Raw genomic sequence first — 23,781 nt, 5'->3', positions numbered from 1 at the left:
GTATTGTTTGTTTATCTATTTTAGTAATTTCTGCACCCAATGTGGTGCTTGAACACACAAGCCCAAGATCAAGAGTTCCATGTTCCCGCAACTGAGCTGGTCAGGTGCCCCCTATATTATTAATTATGGTCACCATGCTATACATTATATCCTCATGACTTACTTATAACTGGAATTTTGTACATTTTGACCCTCTTCACCCATTTCATACACCCCTAAGCCCCACCTCTGGTAACCACCATTTGGTTCTCTATATGTATGAGCTCTGGTGTGTTTGTTTGTTTAAATTTTAAATTCTACATTAAAGTAATCATACGGTATTTATCTTTCTCTGACTTATTTCACTTAGCATAATGCCCTCAAGATCCGTCCAGGGCACACATGGCTGGCTCAGGGCATGCAACTCTTGATCTTGGGGTCATGAGTTCAACCTCTACGTTGGGCATAGAGCCTAATTAAAAAAAAAAAATCCATCCGTTTTGTCACAAGTGGCAGGGTTACCCTTTTTATGGCTGAATAATATTCCATTGTATACACATTATCACATTTTCTGTATCCATTTATCCAGTGATGAACACTTAGGTTATTTCCCTGTCTTGGCTGCTGTAAAAAAAAAAAATGCTGCCGTGAACATAGAGGTGCAGATATCTTTTTGAATTAATGTTTTTTTTTTTTATTTTAAAAAAAATTTTTTTTTAATGTTTATTTTTGAGACAGAGACAGAGCATGATTGGGGGAGGGGCAGAGAGAGAGGGAGACACAGAATCGGAAGCAGGCTCCAAGCTCCGAGCCATCAGCCCAGAGCTTGACGCGGGGCTCGAACTCACGAACCATGAGATCGTGACCTGTGCCGAAGTCGGACGCTCAACCGACTGAGCCACCCAGGCGCCCCTTGAATTAATGTTTTCACTTCCTTTGAGAAATACCCAGAAGTGGAATTTCTGGATCACATGATCTGTGATAGTTCTTTTTTTAATTTTTTGAGGAATCTCCATACTATTTTCCACAGTGGTTGTACCAGTTTACACTCCCACCAGCCGTGCACAAAGCTTCCCTTTTCTCCACATCCTCATCAACACTTGTTATCTCTTGTCTTTTTGATGATTGCTATTCTAACAGGTGTGAGGTAATGTCTCATTGTGGTTTTGATTTGCATTTTACTGATGATTAGTGAAGTTGAGAACCTTTTCGTGTAACCATTGGCCATCTCTGTGCCTTGGAAAAATGTCTGTTCAGATTTTCCGCCCATTTTTTACTCAGATTTTTTTTTTCTTTTTTTTTTGCTTTTGAGTTGTGTGGGGTTTTTTTTTTTAATTTTTTTAATGTTTATTATTTTTGAGAGAGAGACAGAGACAGAGACAGCAAGCAGGGGAGAGACAGGGAGACACAGAATCAGAAGCAGGCTCCAGGCTCTGAGCTGCCAGCACAGAGCGTGATGCGGGGCTCGAACTCACAGACTGCGAGATCACAACCTGAGCCGAAATCGACGGCTTAACCGACTGAGCCACCCAGGCACCCTGAGTTGTGTGGGTTTTTAAAAATATATTTTGGATATTAACCTCTTATCAGATATATGATTTGCAAATAATTGCTCCCATTTGGTAGGCTGCCTTTTCTATTTTGATGGTTTCCTTTGCTGTGCAGAAGCTTTTTAGTTGGATGTAGTCCCACTTGCTTATCTTTGCTTTTAGTGTAGAAGGTTCCTTTTTAATCATAATAATAGCTGTCATCCTCTGAACCCCAGCGTTCTCTCCCCAGGTACAGATTCTTAGCATCTGGTTTGTTGTCAGTGCTTGTGATTGCATGTTGTGCACAAAGAAATTCTAGTTTCTTTAATTTCAGAACTCTTTATGGGATCCTTACTTCTTAAAATTGTAATTTCTTATGGTGGCCCCTTTTATTTATTTTTTTTAATGTTTATTTTTGAGAGGGAGTGAGACAGGTGCTAGCAGGGGAGGGCAGAGAGAGAGGGAGACACAGAATCTGAAGCAGGCTCCAGGCTCCAGGCTCCAGTTGAAAGCACAGAGCCTGACATGGGTCTCCATCCCACGAACTGTGAGATCATGACCTGAGCCAAAGTCGGACACTTAACCGACTGAGCCACCCAGGCACCCCTATGGTGGGCCTTTTTATTTTTATTTTTTTTTATTTTTTATTATTTTTTTTAAGTTTATTTATTTTTGAAACAGAGAACATGAACAGGGGTGGGTCAGAGAGAGAGGGAGACACAGAATCTGAAACAGGCTCCAGGCTCTGAGCTGTCAGCACAGAGCCCAACGCGGTGCTCGAACTCATGGACCGCGAGATCATGACCCGAGCTGAAGTCGGACGCTCAACCGACTGAGCCACCCAGGCGCCCCATGGTGGGCCTTTTTAAAAAAAAGTTCCTACTGAGTCTTTTTTTAAACTCTTGTCTGCCTTTTTCTGTAGCATTAAATCTAATAAATGTTATGTGACTTTGATCAACTATTCAGCTTTGTTTTTCTGCACCTTCTTTTTTTACTTTGTGGTATGTATATTCTTCATCTCAAAATTAGCTAACCATTTTCAAAAAAGCCCATTATCTTCTGGAATCTTGTCTGAGCTGAGTCAGGCTTATATAGCCCATACCTTAAAATGTAACAAATGGATGACCTTCAGAGAGGGGAAGACCCATAGTACAAAAGTACTCTTTTATGTAAATCACTATGTCCCAATGTGACCAATTTACCAAACCTCATTTTTTGTTTTAGGTTCTATGGCAATGGAGCTCAGCGATGCAAATTTGCAAACGCTAACAGAATATTTAAAGAAAACTCTTGATCCGGATCCTGCCATCAGACGTCCAGGTAAAGAGAATAGATGTTTTGTGGTTTGATCTATTCTTTAAGAACAGGTGAGGAAAACCTTTGCATAATCTACCTGTATTTGTAAGTTAAAAAAAAAAAAGATTTACACTTTGATTTTCAGGCATAGTTTCTTTTTCATTCTCCAGCTATAAAGTAGATGGTTGGCTGCTTATAGCTGCTGTAATGTATGGTGATGGGTGTTTTTGGTTTGGTTTTGTTTTTTGAGTAAAATCTCTTTTATTTGGTGTCTTGGATTAAAAAGCACTGTGTCTAGAATACCTTGTCCCTTCACCTTTCTGAAAATCCCCACATTTGCCAGTTTTAGAGAGATAATAGGGCACAGAGATGAAAGTTAATTGCCTAAAAAGTGATTAATTAAATCAGGTAATGAGACAGTCTCATAATCCCCATGTTGAGTTTGATTTAATTAATACGTTTTAAGACCAAGGTTCCTCTCTTCTGTATTTGACCAGTTTCTGTTAGAAATTTAGTATAAGCTTAGATTTTCTTTTAAGTTTATTTATTTTGAGAGAGAGAAAGAGAGAGAGTGAGTGCCTGTCAAGTGCAGGGGAGGCAGAGAGAGAGAGGGAGAGAGAGAATCCCAAGCAGGCTCTGCACGGAGTGCTGGACCAATGCGGGGCTTGAATTCCAGAACCGCCAGAGATCATGACCTGACCCAAAGTCAGACAAGAGAGATCAAGAGTTGGATGCTTAACCCTGTAAGCCACCCAAGTGCCCCTAAGCTTGGAATTGTAAACTCAGATGCCCACAGGAGTCAGATGTGAAGGTAAATGATGGAGGCAGGCCAAGTGGGGACTGGTAATATGTGACTTACATACCTTGGTTAAGGGCTTTTGGGATGAGCTAACTTTGGGGGATTCAAACCAGTTTTGCTGGATCAGATTTCCAGCTTTGCTTCAAAAATAAAAGACGTTTCTGTGAAGTGTGCAATGTCCTCATTTTTAAATGATAACATCTGAGTTCAAAAAATTGAAATACTGTGCAGAAAAAGCAAACTACTTCTGAGAGCCAGATGTCTCTTGTGGGAGGGGTAGTAAGTTGATGGTTCTCAATGTAAGCCTTATTAAAACCAGGTATGCTCATCCCACTTCTGTAGAACATACTAATGTGCATGCTCAGAAAGAGGCTTTTAGCATGGCCTCACAAAGAAATGAGTGAGTGAGTGCATGTGTGTATGTGTGTGTGTTGAAGATTTATGTTCTGTAAAATAAGTAGAATTGTAAACATGTTAATACATCCATTCTCTTCTAGGATAGCCTTGTGATTTCTGAGAGGGAAAATTGTGGTTTTCCCCATTAGTGCTTAAAGAAGTAATGTGTTCTTGGAGGAAGGAAAATTAATGGCTGTAATCTTCTTAGACTTTCCCAGAAAGCCTCTGCAAACCCTGTCTGTTGAAAATGATTTTTAATAATTGTGTGTTTGTAAGGTGAGGTGGTTACTGTTTTACGATTCCAGGGACAGAGTGTAGGAATAAATTGATGTTTTCTGGAAAAGAGTTATGAACATAGCATTTCTCAGGTTGTACTAGACCAACTCAACATCTTTAGAAAATGATCTGGAGGTTGAAATGTGTAGCGGATCTCAGCTTATAGATAGCACTGTGCTCCTTTGGTTCTTGAGATGAGACTGGTATGGATGAACTGGAAGACAGTTTGAGGCGCTTTGAGTGTGTAGAAACATGTCGTTGTAAATATTTTGTGAGCAAGTTGAAGGAAATGAGCACAGAAATAATTTGACTTAAACTCATGAGATTTCTTTCAGGGTATTGATTTCAATTTAAGAAAGAGATCTGGCAATTTACATGGGCTTTCCCCAGAGCATGGATACAGTGTGTTGCCCTGTGGGCAGTGCTAACCACTGAGAGGAAACAGCCAAAGCCTTCCAGACTCCTACAAAACCATAGTGTGTCCCTCTTGAAAATCATTTTCCAGTTCATTTTATTTATTAATGTTTTTATTTTTGAGAGAGAGAGAGAGTGTGAGCTTGGGAGGGGCAAAGAGAGGGAGACACAGAATCCAAAGCAGGCTCCAGGCTATGAGCTATCAGCACAGAACCCAACATGGGGCTCAAACTCACAAACTGTGAGGCCATGACCTGAGCCAAAGTCGGACATTTAACTGAGTCACCCAGGTGCCCCAACATTTTCCAGTTTACCATTCCTCATCTTTTTTTTTTTTTTTTTTTGAGAGAGAGAGGGAATGAGAGAGAAGAGAGAGCGTGCACGTGTGAGGAGGAGCGGGGTAGAAGAGGAGAGAGAATCTTAAGCAGGCTCTATGTCCAGTGCTGAGCCTGATGCAGTGGTCAGTCTTACCACTGACTGTGAGATCATGACCTGAGTTGACTCTCAGCTTACTGAGCCACCCAGGCGCCCCCTAGCATTCCTCATCTTTTATTTTTTATTAAAAAAAAAAAATGTTTTTAACGGTTTTATTCAGTTTTGAGAGACAGAATGTGAGCAGGGGAGGGGCAGAGAGAGAGGGAGAAACAATCTGAAGCAGGCTCCAGGCTCTGAGCTGTCAGCACAGAGCCCGATGTAGGGCTCAAACCCACGAACCATAAGATCATGACCTGAGCTGAAGTTGGATGCTTAACTGACTGAGCCACCCAGGTGCCCCATATTCCTCATCTTTTAAAAAAGACATGATGAGCACAAAGTAGGGAAGATTTGAGGATGGACGCCAAACTCTTGGGACCCAGTTCAGAAAGAAGAGAGGTGTAGATTGTAGAAAATACTAAATTGTAGAAACAGATGCTAAAAGGAGACCTTCTCAATACATATCGGGACCTTAGGGTAGGTGTTGCCTTATGAAGCTTGTAAAGAGGAAATGTTATAAACCCTCACTGTGATCAGTAAACTCAGAAGACTGATTATCCCTTAAGTGTAGGAGTTGAAAATATGTGGGTAAAATCTTTGAATATTTTTTGCTGGTATTAACAATGTTTAGTTTGAGAAGAACATTGAGGGCCAGTATGATAGAATAAGGACTGCACTAAAACTTTATCAGTGATGAAATCTAGCTGTGTGATCTTAAGACTACCTAACTCCAGGGGTCTTGTTTTTATTATTTATTTATTTATTTATTTATTTATTTATTTATTTATTTATTTATTTATTTTCAGGGGTCTTGTTTTTAAAATAAGGATAATATACCTATGGGTAGTAGTGACAATTAAGGAAATAATAGATGCGAGATGTGAGTAAAGCACCAGACCCATATGATTAATAAAAATATACATTAGCATGCATTAATTCATTTGATTTTCATCACAGTAGTATAAATTTTGTTTTACTGCCATTACTAATAGTACTAATAATAATCCTTCTGGAATAAACCAGAACAGTCTTCAACTTGATGGTTCCACTCAGTGAAAAATTTTTTAGTGTTTTTATTTATTTTTGAAAGAGAATGAGTAGGGGAGGGACAGAGAGAGAGGGAGACAGGATCTGAAGCAGGCTCTACACTGACAGCTGAGAGCCCAGTGTGGGTCTCGAAGCCACAAACCGTGAGATCATGACCTGAGCTGAAGTTGGACGCTCAACTGACTGAACCACCCAGGTGCCCCTTGGTGATTTTTTTTTTTTACTGTAATTCTTTATAATTTTTTTTTTACATTTATTCATTTTTGAGAGACAGAGACAGAGCGCGAGTGGAGTAGGGGCAGGGAGAGAGGGAGACACAGAATCCACAGCAGGGTCCAGGTTCTGAGCTGCCAGCACAGAGCCCGACGCGGGGCTCAAACCCATAAACCGTGAGATCATGACCTGCTCTGAAGCTGGACGCTCAACTGACTGAACCACCCAGGTGCCCCATCCATCCCTCAGTGAATTTTTGATGATAGGTTGGTGCAAAAGCAACACATGTTTAGTAGAAACCATACTTCAGATTGTGAATTTTGAACTTCTCCCTGGGCCAGTGATAGGCGGCAGTACAATACTGTTTCACGGTGCTGGGCAGTGACAGCAAGCCACGCTCCCATTCAGTCATGTTGTCACAAAGGTAAACAACCAGCACACTGACAACCATTCTGTACCCATATAACTTTTCTGATTTCACTCTCAGTATAGTACTCAGCAAATTACATGAGATAGAAACACTTTGTTATAAAATAGGCTTTGCAATAGATGGTTTTGCCCAACTGTAGGCTAATCTAAGTGTTCTGAGCACTTTCAAGTAGGCTGGGCTAATGAGTACATTAGGTATAATGAATGCAGTTTTGACTTCTGACATTTTGAACTTAGCATGCTTTTATCGGGACATAGTTCCATCCTAAGTTGAAGAAGGTCTCATTATGAATTTACCAGAGAGTCAATCTGAGAAGCAGATTTTCCTTCTGCAGGGGTGATCAGTCAGTCAGGCCATGTTACAGGTTTGCCAGAATCAAGTGAGGTGTTTTTTTGTGTTTTTTTTAACTAAAAAAAAAAAAAAAATTTAATGTTTATTTATTTTTGAGAGAGAAAGAGAGCACAAGCAGGGGAGGGGCAGAGAGAGTGGGAGGCACAGAATCTGAAGCCTGCTCCAGGCTCTGAACTTTCAGCACAGGGCCCAACATGGGACTCAAATTTACAAACCTTGAGATCATGACCTGAGCCTGAGTCTGACACTTAACTGACTGAGCCACCCAGGTGCCCTCAAGTGAGTTTTAATGGATGGTAAAGTGATTTGAAACTGTTTATTTAGAGAGAGGGAGACAGTGCAAGAAGGGAAGGGGCAGAGAGAGAGGAGAGAGGGAAAAAATCCTGAGCAGGCTCCACACTCAGTGTGGAATCTGATGCGGGCTCAGTCCCACAACCCTGGGATCATGACCTGAGCTGAAATCAAGAGTTGGACACTTAACCAACTTAGCCACCCAGGTGCCCCTAATTTTTTGATGCTTTTAATCAGATCTACATAGCTCACCTGTATATAAAATGGAAAGATTTGGTTAAAGTAACAAATCTTCTAACATGAAAATTCTTTTACAGCTGAGAAGTTTCTTGAATCTGTAGAAGGAAATCAGAATTATCCACTGTTGCTTTTAACTTTGCTGGAAAAGTCCCAGGATAATGTTATCAAAGTGTGTGCCTCAGTAACATTCAAGAACTATATTAAAAGAAATTGGAGAATTGTAAGTATTTTGTGAACACACAGTCTCATAACCTGTATGTTTAAGATTTATATATGCAGTGCTCCTGAAAGATTCAGACACAGATTAAAGATAAAATTAAATAGAGCCCTCTTCAACAAAATATTAGCAGATCAAATCCAAAAAGGTGTAAAAAGAATTACAAACTATGACCAAGTGGGATTTATCCTAGGTATGCAAGGCTGGTTCAACATTGAAAAATCAGTTAATGCATCATATCAGTAGATGAATAAAAAGCATATAACAAGATCCTACCCCCATCCATGGTAAAACTGTCAGTAAACTAGGAATGGAAGAGAACTTTCTTGACTTTATAAAGACTAACCACAAAAAGCCTAGAGCTAATATCCTACTTAATGGTGAGAAACTTGAAACTTTTTCACTAAAATGAGATACAAAGCAAGGATGTCCCCTCTCATCACTCCTTTTCAACATTGTATTGGAAGTCGTTGCTAATGGAATAAGAGGAAGGAAAAGGTATACTGATAGGGAAGGAAAACATAAAACTTTGTTCACAGATGACATGATTTGTCTGTATAGAAATTCTGAAAGACTTAACAAAAGCTAGACAGGATGCTTCTCCAAAGTTCCTATTGTTTCATTTGAGTTCATATAGATAACTTGAACTTGCTAACCCAGGTTGGTAGAGTGTGAGACTTGGTTTTTGCCTCCATTATGGTTGAAAAAAAAATTTTTTTTAAGCTTATTTATTTGGTTGGGGGGAGACATGGACGGGGGTGAGAGTGGAGAGAGAGAATCCCAAGCAGCCTCCATGCCGCCAGTACAGGGCCTGGTATGGGCCTCCATCCCACAGACTGCGAGATCATGACCTGTGCCAAGATCAGGAATTGACTGAGCCACCCAGGCGCCCATCCATTATGGTTGAATTTGAACATCAGCTCATTGTCAACTGAAGAGAGATTCTGTGGGAAGACACAGATCTTACTGAATAATTGAAGCAGTGTCTCTTATGGACTGGAAAAAATTAAACACAGTTATAAAACCATGTTACATATATTAAAAATTTGTAGAATGTGAAATAATTTAGATTTGGAGTTTTTGATAAGGGGTATGTGGAAATAGATTCTAATTTTAAGGTGAATCCTATTATATTGCAAGTTTAATTGCAAAATTAGGAATTAAGGTATTTTCCCTACCTTATGACAGTGGTTCTCAATGGGGGATAATTTTGCCTGCAAATATCTTTGGAGACATTTTGGTTGTCATAGCTGGGGGCCCAGGGTCTAGTGGGTAGAAACCAGGGATGCTGGTAACTGCCCTACAGCGTACAAAAAAGATTCCCATACCAAAGATTTATCTGACTCAGAATGCCAGTAATGTTGCGATTGAGGAAACCCTGACTTAGGGTAAAGAAAAAAAGAAAAGAATTGTTTTGAAATGATAGCAATGATGATATTTAGAAAGTATTAAGGTTGACAAAAATGGTCAGTTTTTCTAAAAAGTCAACTATAAATATGCCTAAATATTTATTTAGAATTCTTCTTTTGTCTTCATTTCGTGAAAGAGTTTATGAGGTAGTAAATGTAGTAAATAGTTTTTTTAAGCTTGTGCAGTTAGGTGTTACCACACATAGTGAAGAAACAACTAGTGAAACGTAGGATGTTTAAAAATCCATCCCTCTGCAGACACGCTAGCCCTCTTCTTCTGTCTTGATTTGTAAAAGTGGTGAGACCTCCAGAACCTCTTTGAGTGATGTAGTCCTGGATGTTTTCCAGCTGGTAATGATCAAGAAGTTTTCATTGAAAAGACCTCTGACTTAAGGCAAGGGTCAGATTGAAGGTTCTGGAGATGGATGTGGCCTGTGCCGTGCATGTCCATAAAGACTTTAACCATGTGTTCTGAGAATGGTGACATATAGAACTCAGATTTTTCATTGGCATCAGGGAGCCAGTGAAGCTCGTTGATTTGTATGTAAAATATTTGCATTTGGGATAGAATATACATTTTTATCTATAAACCCATATGGTCATGGATATGGACTTCATGTTACTTGGTATTGATGTTTTGCTTTTAAGGTTGAAGATGAACCGAACAAAATTTGCGAAGCTGACCGTGTAGCTATTAAAGCCAACATAGTGCACTTGATGCTTAGCAGCCCAGAGCAAATTCAGAAGCAGGTAATGTAAGGCCCTACTATTTAAGGAGGCTTGTTTGCAGAGCTTTGATCTAATTAATCTTTTCCCTTCCCGCTCCAGTTAAGTGATGCTATTAGCATTATTGGCAGAGAAGATTTCCCTCAGAAATGGCCTGACTTGTTGACAGAAATGGTGAATCGTTTTCAGAGTGGAGATTTCCATGTTATTAATGGAGTCCTTCGTACAGCACATTCTTTATTTAAAAGGTATTGATAAATTCTTTTTTTTTTTTTTTTTTAAGATTTGTAAGTAATCTGTACCCCCAACTTGGGGCTCAAACTCACAATCCCCAGATCAAGAGTCTCATGCTCTTCCAACTGAGCCAGCTAGGTGCCCCGATAAATTCATATATTTATAAAATATTAATTTTATTTATTAAGAGAGAGAGGGGCAGAGGGAAGAGACACAGAATCCCAAGCAGGCTTCCTGCTGTCAACACAGAGGGCTCAACACAGAGGGCTCAAACTCACCAACTGTGAGATCATGATCTGAGCTGCGATCAGGAGTTGGAAGCTAAACTGAGTCACCCAGGAGGCCCAATTCATATTTTTAAAATACTTTTTTTCAAATGCTTTTGTTTGTGTAAATAGTTGTAGTTTTGTGACTGTTGTCATTCCTTTGAACTTGGTAATCTTAGAATAAGAGATAAGCTTCTCAGTTCATTATTATGTTTGTTTCTTAAGTAGTCTAATCTATCCTTGAAGGCCTAAAGTCAATAAACATAAAGCTTGTAAATTTACCTACTTTACCTTAATTTTTTAGATATCGCCATGAATTTAAGTCTAATGAGTTATGGACTGAAATTAAACTTGTTCTGGATGCCTTTGCTTTACCTTTGACTAATCTATTTAAGGTAATGGAATACTATCTTTGTGATACTGTAAAATTACTTAATATTTTAAACTGCTTAATTATTTGTGTGGATTTTATTTAAGAGAATGCTTTAAGTCTATTTGATAGGTAATACTTAGAGCAGCATTTCTTTTGAAAAATTCCAAACCTGTACAGAAATAGAGAAGATGATCTCATTAACTCCCATGTATCTGTTACTGTTACACAAGGTTAACAGTATTACTTTTTCCCCCTCCCTTCCTCTCCTTTGTAGGAATACTTAAAAGCAAATCCCAGACATCATATTTCACTCAAGTATTTGAATGTTTGTTATTTTTTAAAATATAATTTATTGTCAAATTGGCTTCCATACAACACCCAGTGCTCATCCCAACAGATGCCCTCCTTCATGCCCATCACCCACTTTCCCCTTTCCCCCACCCCCCATCAACCCTCAGTTTGTTTTCAGTCCTTAAGAGTCTCTTACGGTTTGCCTGAATGTGTGTTTCTAAAGGAATCGCTCCCCATTTTGATTTGACTTTACATATAGTTCAACTAATTAATTTATATATTTGTACATCTTATGGTGCACAGGCTGCTTTCCTAAACATGTTCTTTATCTCTGAGAATCCTATAAGATTGAAAGATTAAAAAAATTTTTTTTTAATTATTTTTAAGCAATATCCACGTGCAATGTGGGGATTGAACTTAAAACCCCAATGGGATCAAGAGTCACGTGCTCCACCAACAGCCATCCAGGTGCCCCCGTTTTTTTTTTTTCCCTCTTAAGTTTTTTTAAGTAATCCCTACACCCAACAAGGGGCTTGGACTCAAGATGCCAAGATTAACAGTCACATGCTCTTCTGACTGAGCTAGCCAGGCACCCCGAAAGAGATATATTTTTAACGTTTTTTCAGATAAGGAGAGAGGATTCAGTATCCCCCAGCTAATAAAAAAGGGAGCCAAGCCTTAACCTAGTTTTGCTAATAACTCTGGAAAAGCTACTCCTTTCCTATATTCAAAAAAGGAAAGTTGTATGATACAACTTCTAAGATGTAAAGTGTGCACAGAAATTTTTCATGGTTAGGATGTCTTACTGATTGTACATTTTTTCTTAATGTTTATTTATTTTTGAGAGAGCGGGGTGGGGAGGGGATCTGAAGTGAACTGTGTGCTGACAGCAAGAGCAAGGGGCTCCAACCCCAGAACTGTGAGATCGTGACCTGAGCCAAAGTCAGACACTCAACCGACTGAGCCACCAGGCTCCCTGTCGATGTACATTTTTATCTAAGAAAATAAAATTGGATAAAGTGTAATCAAGATTTTCCACCTATTGGGTTGGCACAGATTTTTATTTCGTTTTACTAATGTTAAAAGTGTTAGAGTGCAGTGAAATGAAGTCTGATGTCCTGTCCATTGGATTATAAATGGTAGTGTCTGGAGTTTGACATTTCATTAAGAAAACCTTTATATTCATATTTCTTAACTCCAGGATATAGGAAGTAAGATTTGTTGAGTGTCTTTTACATATTCCACGAAGTACTAGGATATTTTAAGTGTATTTCTTCATTCTCATTCTCTGAGGTAGGCATTATTTTCAGATTACAGATGAGGAGATTGGGGCTCAGTAAAATAATTGCTCAAAGTAATGCTCATGATGAACAAGAGTCTGGATTATATCCAGTTTTATCTGGCTTGCAAAACCTGTGCTCATAGCATAGTGCTCTGCTTTGGTAATACACTTCTAGAATTTCATACTGCAAAAGTTAAAGGTATGCATAGTTTTAGATAAGCCTGTTTATTATAGTTAGAATAATAAATAATTGGAAACAAATTAAATGCCAGGTGGCAGGGGAATTATTTAATGAGAGCAGATAAAGACAATTTTGTAATATATTTATATGCACAAAGGAGAGTAGAAGGATCTATTTGAAAAATTAACATTGGACTTTTTAGTAGTGCTATTATGGACAATGTAAAAATATATACTGTTGTAATATATTTTTTCAGAATCTCTTCTATGACCGTATACTATTTAAAAGGTAAATTTTGGAGAAGATATAAGTAGTCTCACCTTATTTGACTAAAGTTTATATAACATTAAAACTGTGTTCCTAATTTCCTTTCCAAGGCCACTATTGAACTCTGCAGTACCCATGCAAATGATGCCTCTGCCCTAAGGATTCTTTTTTCTTCCCTGATCCTTATCTCAAAATTGTTCTACAGTTTAAACTTTCAGGTGAGTTTTGTTACATTTCTTTTTTTTTTTTATTTTTTATGTTTATTTACTTATTTTGAGAGAGAGAGAGAATGAATCCCAAGCAGACTCCATGCTGTTAGCACAGATAGCTAATATATAGCACATATAATAGCACATATAGCTGTTAGCTCCATCCCACGAGCTATGATGACCTGAGCCGAAACCAAGAGTTGGATGCTCAACCGATTGAGCCACCCAGGCACCCCAGTTTTGTTGTGTTACTTGCTTTTGATTCTTTGATGTCAAATATATAGGTTCTGAATTGATAAAGACTTCTTGGCCAGCATTGATTTTTCTGCAAAGAAAGTAATTAGTATTTCTCTGACTTTCTCCATTTTTTGTCTGCAAATAGTGTTCTACTTTATAGTTGTTCTGGAGATATTTCTAGGATATTTCTAGTGGGTATTTTGTGGGGAAAGGTAGTGTTCTCTTGTAGTCCAATAACTCAGAGAAACCCCATTTCCTAAATCACTGCTTTGGAGAGTCACCCTGTATACAGTATTGAAGACACTGAGAGATCACATTTTCAGGCCTTTCTCTTTTATTCATTTAAGTGGATATTAACACTGGGGAAACCATGATTTGGTTACAGGTCTCTGGCTAGCTTATACAAAAAGGCTTTTATTGAAAGCATAGGGGACAGAAGGCTGAAGAGCCAGGTGTTGAAAGGTGTAAGAATTTGTGGCATTTCAGAGGAAACACAGCCATGGACTTCTAGTAGAAAATGTCTGGTCCCCCTCTTGCTACTGAGATAGTGGCCTCCATTCTTTTTCTTGAAATGTTACTTTAAGATTCAGGGCTCCAAGAATGAGAAGGGTCTTAACACAGAGCCTGATGGGGGGCTCCATCCCTCGAACTATGATGACCTGAGCCAAAACCAAGAGTTGGTTGCTCAACCGACTGAGCCACCCAGGTGCCCCAGTTTTGTTGTATTTCTTGCTTTTGATTCTTTGATGTCAAATAGACAGGAGGAAGGTATTTGGCTTTTTCATTGCTCAGAGCCAGGGCCAAGTACCTGAACGTCATCCTCATAACATGACTACACTCACAGTGGTAGGAAAAGCATTCTCTAAAAGGAATGGGTGGAGTAGGAGATGAACATCCCAAAATGGCATATCTGCATCTGTGTTCCGCTGGACACCAGTTTGAGAAATTTTTACTTAAAGGATGTTACTATTTTTGCTTATACCTTCTTTTGAATTCTATTTTTAGAAATCAGGTAGAATTGAGGCTCTTAATAACTTGTTAGGCATAGTTAAGGAAACCAAAAGAGGAAATATAATCTTTACCTTGGGGGGCTTATCCCTCATTAAAAAGGCAGTACTATGGCACAGGAAATCAGTAACTGTAAGATGATGAGTTTGAATGGGTGGTCATCTTGCAATAAATGCGATAGTTCAGAAAGGAAAAGGAAGATATTGGTAAGCACTGAGTTTTTGTAAGGAAAGGTTTCATACAGTCTTAGACCTTCCGAGAGAAAGTAAATTTAGATTGGGACAGGAAATAGAGGTGGCCTCATTTTGTGGTTGAAAGTGTATAAACATAAGACACAATGGTTTATTCAGCTGCCAGACCCAGCTGGAATAGAGAAGTCTTGTCTAAATAGTTAATGGTTGGCTCAGGCTGAAAAGTGTGGACTTGAGGCAGTAGGTATGTGGGAAATGTTTGGCATGGGGCAAAACTTACTAAAATAACATTTATTTTAATCAAAAGTCTCAAGTCAGTGTTTATTCTAGGATCTCCCTGAGTTTTTTGAAGATAATATGGAAACTTGGATGAACAATTTTCATACCCTCTTGACATTAGATAACAAGCTTCTACAAACTGATGTAAGTATTGTTTTAAAATGTTTCCCAAGTAGCCTTTTTTTAAATGAAGAATTGTTTGAAATACTAGATTTTGATTATATCTCAGTTTTTAAATATGTAAAAAAAAAATGCCCTCTGAAACCTTTGGAATATAATTAGACTTCAAAAAATGAAATAGTTATTTGAGAACATTTACTTTATTATTATTTTTTAATTAATTAAATTTTTTTTTAACGTTTATTTGTTTTTGAGACAGAGAGAGACAGAGCATGAATGGGGGAGGGTTAGAGAGAGGTAGACACAGAATCTGAAATAGGCTCCAGGCTCTGAGCTGTCAGCACAGAGCCCGACGCGGGGCTCGAACTCAAGGACCGTGAGATCATGACCTGAGCCGAAGTCGGACGCTTAACCAACTGAGCCACCCAGGCGCCCCACAAGTAAACTTTGCCCAACATAGGGCTCGAACTCAAGACCCAGAGATCAAAAGTCTCCTGTTTCACTGAACATTAAATTCTGGATCTTAAAATTTTTTTTACTCTTGCACTGTTGATAGGTAGAACCCAAGAAGGCAAGTAATATTTAATTATGTGGGATGTTCTATGTTTGGTTATTTGTAACATACAGAATTACTCTTCTTGTGGGCCTGGTGTAGGTAGGTCCGTGATTTATAGAGAAGGCTATATCATTACATTATTAAAAGGAAAGCCTCAGGGGCGCCTGGGTGGCGCAGTCGGTTAAGCGTCTGACTTCAGCCAGGTCATGATCTCGCGGTCCGTGAGTTCGAGCCCCACGTCAGGCTCTGGGCTGATGGCTCAGAGCCTGGAGCCTGTTTCCGATTCTGTGTCTCCCTCTCTCTCTGCCCCTCCCCCGTTCATGCTCTGTCTCTCTCTGTCCCAAAAATAAATAAACGTTGAAAAAAAAAAATTAAAAAAAAAAATAAAAGGAAAGCCTCAGAGTATTCACACTATGACCATTTTATGAAATAGAAAACCGTCACTGAAGATACTAAGAAAACATAAACCTTTGCAACAATAGCCTCTTTTTAAAAAGCATCCACAGCATGGGAAAATGGGGACATTATGAAGGTTTGTAATGTGTTATAGTTTCTGGTCTGGGGTTTGTAATAATGCATACTTTCCAACATAGGGCACTTACTTTGTGTTGCTCATTTGTTTGTTTATTAATCGATTCGTGATCTACTACCTCTTTCCCAAGAAATAAAAAACGTAAAAAGTAAAATACTGAGAATGCTTCAATTTCAGATAAAATTAGAATAGGTGATTCAAATCAATTTTGGGGAGTGCGGTGCAGAGAGAATTGTTTCAGTGGGTGTATAGCAAATTTTCTCTGAGATTTACCGACTAAAGCAACAAAAAAAGCTATGGTTCCTATGACATAATTCTTTCAGTCCAGTGAAATAAAAACTCAGAAAAACAAAGCTCGTCTTCACACTTTAAAGGAAGATTTTCACCTAGGATTCTTACAGGGAGCTCTTAGCCCGTTTAACCAGTTATACCTTATGTCCTCTTAATATGTAACATTCCTTATGTTTATGCCTTGAGGAGCCACCTGTTAGGGAGTTCTTTTTATCTCTTCTAAATTTGAATTCTTTGTCACATGGTACAGCTTAAAAGGTGTTTATGGATTGCTGTTACAGTAGAGAGCATCGTATAAATGACCTTCATGGTTTAGATTGGGGTTGGCAAACTTTATCTGTAAAGGTTCAGGTAGTAAATATTTTTGGCTTTGTGGGCTGTACAGTCTCTGTCCCAACTACTCAGCCCTCCATTTGGAGTTGAAAGCAGCCATAGGCAATACTATAAATTATATAAGTGTAAAGAAGGAATGAGCAAGGCTGTATTTCAGTAGAACTTTACTTACAAAAATAGGCAGCAGGCCTGCAGACCGTAGTTTGACCCCTGAATTAGTTTGCTGTTTAATACTTTATAACCAGAGTATTGTTGGTGAGAATCTTACAGCATTATCTTATATATTTGAAGTGACAGCCTTTTGGGAGGAGATAGCAAGACACCTGACCATGTTGCAAAGGAAAGTGTGATATGGCTTTTATCATTTAGATTTCTGTAGGAATACATTATTTTCACTTTAACATGTAAATATTTTATAATTCAACAACCTGAAGAAAAGTCTTTTTTTTTTTTTTTTTTAATTTTTTTTTGACGTTTATTTATTTTTGAGACAGGGAGAGACAGCATGAACGGGGGAGGGTCAGAGAGAGAGAGGGAGACACAGAATCTGAAACAGGCTCCAGGCTCTGAGCTGTCAGCACAGAGCCTGACGCAGGGCTCGAACTCACGGACCGCGAGATCGTGACCTGAGCCGAAGTCGGATGCTTAACCGACTGAGCCACCCAGGTGCCCCAAGAAAAGTCTTTTTAACTTGAAAACTTGAAATTACTCTCACTGATTAATAAATGAGAAGTATTTCATTTGTTCTGTATTTGAAAGACTAAATGAATAAATTGATAGTGGCATCAATGCCATTTGTAACACTAGGCTTTGGATTACATTTTTAAGGAGTTTGTTTCAGGAATTAAAGCTATTCTCTATGTATGATAACATTATACGTGTATGTTTGAGTTTTCTGTTTTCTCTTATATGAGGATGAAGAGGAAGCCGGCTTGTTGGAGCTCTTAAAATCCCAGATCTGTGATAATGCTGCGCTCTATGCACAGAAGTATGATGAGGAATTTCAGCGGTACCTGCCTCGCTTTGTCACAGCCATCTGGAATTTACTGGTTACAACAGGTCAAGAGGTTAAATATGACTTGGTAAGATGATGGTGGAGAGACAGATAATTAAGACATTCCCTCCCTACCTCCCCCAAGAAAGAAATGATTTAGTTTTGCTCTTAAAAATATGCCTGTTTTTGTGTTTTTGTTTTTGTTTTTTCCCAGTTAGTAAGTAATGCAATTCAGTTTCTGGCTTCAGTTTGTGAGAGACCTCACTATAAGAATCTGTTTGAGGACCAGAACACGCTGACAAGTATCTGTGAAAAGGTTATCGTGCCTAACATGGAATTTAGAGGTAATTATGGCAAAGTCTGAAGCCTTTTCAGAAGATTAAGAGCTTGTTTTTTTAAAGAGTATGTTAGTATAAGTTTAGTAAGTCTGTTCCCTGCTGCTTTTTATATAATATATTGAGTCTGATTTTTTTTAAATGTTTATTTTTGCGAGAGTGAGAGTATACACACGTGCAGGTGGGGGAGGGGTAGAGGAAGACAAAGGATCTAAAGCTGGCTCTGCTCTGACACCAGAGAGCCTGATGTGGGGGCTCGAACCCATGAACCACAAGATTATGACCTAAGCCAAAGTCAGACACTTAGCCAACTGAGCCACTCAGGCGCCCTAGTTTTTTTAAGTTTAACTTATTTATTTTTAGAGAGAGCTCACATGCCACACTGGCAGGGGAGGGGCAGGAGGAGAGAGAATCCTGAGCTGAACAAGAATTGGACGCTGAATCAACTGAGCCACCCAGGAAGCCAGTCTGATTTTTTTCTTATTGCTAATTAAAACTTCTGCAGGTCACTTATTTGCCTATTTCTGAAAAAAATGTTTGTTTATTTTGAGAGAATCCCAAGCTGGCTTCACACTGTCAGCGAGGAGACCGATGCCAGGTTTTGATCTCGTGAGATCATCACATGAGCTGAAACCAAGAGTCAGATGCTTAACCGACTGAGCCACTGGGGTTCCCCCACTTACTGCCTATTTTCTACACTAAGACAAAGTGTAGTTTAAAAGATATTTGTGAGGGGGGGCCTGGGTGGCTCAGTCGGTTAAGTATCCGACTTTGGTTCAGGTTGTGATCTCACAGTTCGTGGGTTTGAGCCCTGTGTGGGGTGCCGTGCTGACAGCTCAGAGCCTAGAGGCTGCTTCGGATTCTGTGTCTCCCTCTCTCTCTGCCTCTCCCCCGCTCACTGTGTGTGTGTGTCTCAAAAAAAACTGAATAAAACATTAAAAAATAAATTTTAAAAACAAAAGACATTTGTATCACTGTGGTGAGGTTTGTTTTACACTGTGGAGGGTTTTTCACAGAAATGTTGAATAAGACTAAAAAAATTCCTATTCCATGGATAAGAAAGTAAACCATCCAGGATGGTGTTGTTTGAGATAGTGTTTCACCAAGGCAGATAGCAGTTTTCAAACAGTGTAGTTGAGAGTGGAAGTGATTGATAACCTGTAAATACAGAGCTGAAGCCCACCTAGTTTGTAATTAAGGTTAAGAGAGTCTTAAGAGTATTAGTGTACAAATTGTCTCTCCTTCTTAGAGCTGAGAAGGACAGGTAGTAAATATGGAAGGAATTGTGTTTTATGTTAAAGTATTTATTAGATCAGTGGTTCTCAAATTATCAGGAACTAAAAGGAATAAAGGACAATATCATGTAAGGGTTTATTTCCTTTTGTGTTTTTTTCATGAAACTATAAAGGACAGATCTTTATTCTGATATTGTCCATCCTACTTTTATTGGTGTGGAAATGACTTTTATGAAATAATGGTGGTTATATTTGTTAGGCTGTTTGGTTTTTTAATGTCCTTATTTAGCAGAATAAAAAGTTGGCATCCCTAGCTTGGGCTCCAGCAGTCACCTTTTTGATGTTGGTGGTTAAAGTCCCGTTCTGGGGACACTATCACATTAGAACAGGTGAGCTGTGTGAATTACCTATACTTACCCTCTCAGGGTGGCATTTGTGCTCTAAGTAATGATTAAGAATAAACGAAATATATATAAGCTTGGGTGGCTCAGTTTAGCTTCCAGCTCTTGATTTCAGTTCAGGTTATGATCTCACGGTTGTGAGATCAAGTCCCGTGTTGGGCTTTGCGCTGACAGCGTGGATCCTGCTTGGGATTCTCTCTGTCCCTCTCCAGCTCACATGCTCATGCTCTGTCTTGCTCTTGCTGTCACTCTCTCAAAATGAATAAGCATTTTTAAAAAAAGAATACACCAAGTCGTCATTTGTTAGGAACACTTTGCTATAAAACATGGCACGTCTACATACTCTTCTGTGTACTCAGTTATGAAAGTACAGTGGCTTGTCATGTCTTTTGAGGGGTTATTTGAAATGCCATCTCTCTTTGTAGCTGCTGATGAAGAAGCCTTTGAAGATAATTCTGAGGAGTACATAAGGAGAGATTTGGAAGGATCTGGTATGTATTTTGGTTTTTAACTGTTAGTCTGATAGCAAGGCACTTTAAAGTAGTTCTTGTCACTGTGGGGAGGAGGAGTAGTCAGAGTAAGTGTGTTGTCTCAACTGCCTTTCTTCCTTTAATTTGTACACCTTTAAGAGCAGTTCTCGTCTGAGTTCTATCCAAGTGTCCAGCATTGAATGTCCTCTGTCTCTTACATACTTATTAGTGTGTAACTACTACGATAATCTTTTTAGTTTCATTCCCATTCTTGTGTGTCTTGTGAATAAAATAATGGTCTTTTTCATTGTTTATGTTGTTGATAGCTATCAAATGGCAATTTTTTGCCTTATAATCTTGATCAGTTGGTGGTTTCTTTATCCTGTGATATATTTCCCTTTGATTTTATAGATATTGATACTAGACGCAGGGCTGCTTGTGATCTGGTACGAGGATTGTGCAAGTTTTTTGAGGGACCCGTGACAGGAATCTTCTCTGGTTATGTTAATTCCATGCTGCAGGAATATGCAAAAAATCCGTCTGTCAACTGGAAACACAAAGATGCAGCCATTTACCTCGTGACATCGTTGGCATCAAAAGCCCAAACACAGAAGGTGAATCTTCAATGTAGTTTTGTTTCTAAAATAGACTTGCTGGTGGGGCACCTGGGTGGGTCAGTTGGTTAAGCATCCTACTTCAGCTTAGGTCATGATCAGGTCAGTGAGTTCGAGCCCCGCGTCAGGCTCTGTGCTGACAGCTCTGAGCCTGGAGCCTACTTTGGATTCTCTCTCTGTCTCTGTCTCTGTCTCTGTCTCTGTCTCTTCCTTTCCCTCTCCCCCTCCCCCCCCCTTTTTCTTTGTCTCTGCTCCTCTCCTGCTCGCACTCTGTCTCTCAAAAATGAATAAACGTTAAAAAAATTTTTTAAATAGTCTTGGTGGTAACCACAGAAATCAGAAAGAAGTAATAGATTTCTAATGATGCAGCCTACTCTGCTAGGTAACCTGTTTGTTCTGATGAGAATCATATAGTCTCCAAAGATGAGTTGACATTGATGTATGAAGCACTTCATTTTCTCCTGGACAAAAAACTGATGGATTCCCTTCACTGAGACTTGGTGTATAAAATGTGCTAAATTTAAATTTAGCTGTTCTTTAATTTAGGGACGCTTCTTTCTTGTTTATTAAAAAAGTCTTGTTTTTTTTTTTTAATATATTTAAGCAGTTGTGATTTGAAGTGTTCATCTCCATTTTTAACCTGTTTTTTAAAAGTTGCCTTAATTTCTTATGTGTTAGATAGATAGAAGTATTTCATTTTATTTTATCATATTAAAAATTTGTTTTTCAGCATGGAATTACACAAGCAAATGAACTTGTAAACCTGACTGAGTTCTTTGTGAATCACATTCTCCCCGATTTAAAATCAGCTAACGGTGAGTTGGCGGGGGGGGGGTGGTTAATATATTTTGAGAGAGAGGGGGAGAGAGAGAATCCCAAGCAGGCTCCACGCTATTAGTGCAGAGCCCAATGTAGGACTCAATCCCATGAACCCCATGGAGTCCAGACCAGAGCTGAAATCAAGATTTGGGACCCTTAACTGACTGAGCCACCTAGGCTTCCCTGTTAAAAATGTTTTTTATACAGCTTACAACATTTTTTACTTGCAATGGTATGTATGTATGTATGTATGTATGTATGTAAAGTAATCTCTACACCCAGTGTGGGAGTTGAACTCATGATCCCCTGAGATCAAGATTCACGTGCTCTTACCAACTGAGCCAGGCCAGGCACCCCTGCTTGTTATTTTATACTGCAAAATAACTAACATTATGGCAAAAGTCATAACGGATTCTGCATCACCATGACACTCAAAAAAATGGCTCCTATGCTTGTTGCAGTTACTTCTTTTACTGAATAAAGTCTCACATGGTTTCCCCAGATCTTGCCCAGTTGAAATGAACAGTCTAAAGAAGAAGTTGCTTGTGTAGAAGGAAAATGGGAACGACTAAAACTAAATTTGTAGCTCAGCTACAAATTCCTATAGGAATTATACTTTAGTTTTCTTTTCCTTCTTATTTAAAAACCGAAATCCTACTCATACGTTGACCTTGAGAAACTTAATAGAAGACCATGCCCCCATCGTCTTCCCCAAGGGAAGGGGAAAAAAAAAATAGTTACAGAGAGGGAGAGAGGCAAACCAGAAGAGACTCTTAAATACAGAGAACAAACTGAGGGTGGATGGGGGAGGGGAGGGCGGGCAGGAGAGGGGAAAATGGGTGATGAGCATTGAGGAGGGCACTTGTTGGGATGAGCACTGGGTGTTGTGTGTAAGTGATGAAGCATGGGAATCTACTTCAAAAACCAAGAACACACTTTACACTGTATGTTAGCCAATTGACAATGAATTTTAAAATTTTTAAAAATATTTTTATATTTAATGGCAGAAAAAAATAAAAACTGAAATCTTAAAAATTGAAGCAAATTTAAAGTACTTGAAACTGAGTAAGTCTTAAGGATAATTTTCTATGTTTATGAAAGTATGTTGATTAAGATACCTTATGTATTCCCCCCCCCTTTTTTTTAATCCCTTTTTAAAAAAACTTTTGGGGGTACCTGGGTGGCTCAGTTGATTAAGTGTCTGACTGTTGATTTCAGCTCAAGTCTTGTGGAATCAAGGCCAGCATTGGACTCTGTGTTGACAGCATGGAGCCTCCTTGGAATTCTCTCTCTCTCTCTCTCTCTCTCTCTCTCTTAAAATAAATATTAAAAATAAAGAAAGAAAAAAATACTTTTGTATGGATTTTTAAATACACTGAAAGGGAGAATATTTTAATGTACCTTGAATCTGGATAGATTCAAGAATTTTTAATAATTGACCAGTATTCTATCTTTTTTACTAATTTTCCCATAATTAGAGTAGTTTAAAGCAAATCCCAGCCATTGCTCACTTCGGTAGTACAAATATTAAAGCAAATTCTATCCAGAGACACATACTCTTGATTCAGAATAGCTTCCTTTCTAGGAAGAAGTTGATACATGGTCATTAGTTTGTGGTCCTTCAGTTATGTAAGTAGTACATGTTCATTTGTAATGAAACTTAACAAGGGGAAAAAATAAAATTACTCATAATCTTACTAATAACTACATAGTAGATCTTTATGTAATTAAGTTTCAGTTACTTGACATTTTGGTTACCAAACTGTTTCAAAGATCCAATAATGTCACCAATTTGGGAGTAGTGGTCTTTAGCACTTAAATAACTATGGCTTTATTTTTTTAATAGTGAATGAATTTCCTGTCCTTAAAGCTGATGGTATCAAATACATAATGATTTTTAGGAATCAAGTAAGTAGCTTTTGAATTACATGTCTTAATACCAGTTAATCTCTTAAGAGTTTTATTGTATACCAGCTTCTCTCCCTGCCGTGCAGTCATACTTGACATCCATATCTAACAGAATTAACAATAATTTCTTAAGAACTTACGATCCAGACCATGCTTATTTTTCTCCTTTGTCTCAAAAATATCATTATATAGTGATTTTAATAAAAATTGGGATCCAAACAAGGTACACACATTTTTTATGGTTGATTGTCTCTTATCTCTTATTTTA

At 38.5% G+C, this 23,781-nt stretch overlaps 1 protein-coding gene across 2 annotated transcripts in view; it reads left to right on the top strand.

Moving 5' to 3' along the window:
* Positions 1 to 23,781, top strand: part of CSE1L (chromosome segregation 1 like) — a 46,739-nt gene that overhangs the window by 10,222 nt on the left and 12,736 nt on the right. For both annotated transcript variants that reach the window (XM_027046868.2, XM_053199840.1), the window contains exons 2-14: positions 2,733 to 2,828; positions 7,813 to 7,955; positions 10,010 to 10,111; positions 10,190 to 10,335; positions 10,892 to 10,982; positions 13,092 to 13,199; positions 14,957 to 15,049; positions 17,652 to 17,819; positions 17,946 to 18,075; positions 20,128 to 20,193; positions 20,584 to 20,786; positions 21,517 to 21,601; positions 23,452 to 23,513. In XM_027046868.2, coding sequence (XP_026902669.1) covers positions 2,738 to 2,828; positions 7,813 to 7,955; positions 10,010 to 10,111; positions 10,190 to 10,335; positions 10,892 to 10,982; positions 13,092 to 13,199; positions 14,957 to 15,049; positions 17,652 to 17,819; positions 17,946 to 18,075; positions 20,128 to 20,193; positions 20,584 to 20,786; positions 21,517 to 21,601; positions 23,452 to 23,513 — 1,488 coding nt within the window. In that variant the 5' untranslated portion in view covers positions 2,733 to 2,737. The remainder of the gene's footprint in view (positions 1 to 2,732; positions 2,829 to 7,812; positions 7,956 to 10,009; positions 10,112 to 10,189; positions 10,336 to 10,891; positions 10,983 to 13,091; positions 13,200 to 14,956; positions 15,050 to 17,651; positions 17,820 to 17,945; positions 18,076 to 20,127; positions 20,194 to 20,583; positions 20,787 to 21,516; positions 21,602 to 23,451; positions 23,514 to 23,781) is intronic.

The sequence above is a fragment of the Acinonyx jubatus genome, chromosome A3 (assembly GCF_027475565.1).
Source record: "Acinonyx jubatus isolate Ajub_Pintada_27869175 chromosome A3, VMU_Ajub_asm_v1.0, whole genome shotgun sequence".
Lineage (NCBI taxonomy): Eukaryota > Metazoa > Chordata > Mammalia > Carnivora > Felidae > Acinonyx > Acinonyx jubatus.
Note: the sequence above shows the minus strand (reverse complement) of the source record. Positions and strands in the feature narration are given on the sequence as shown.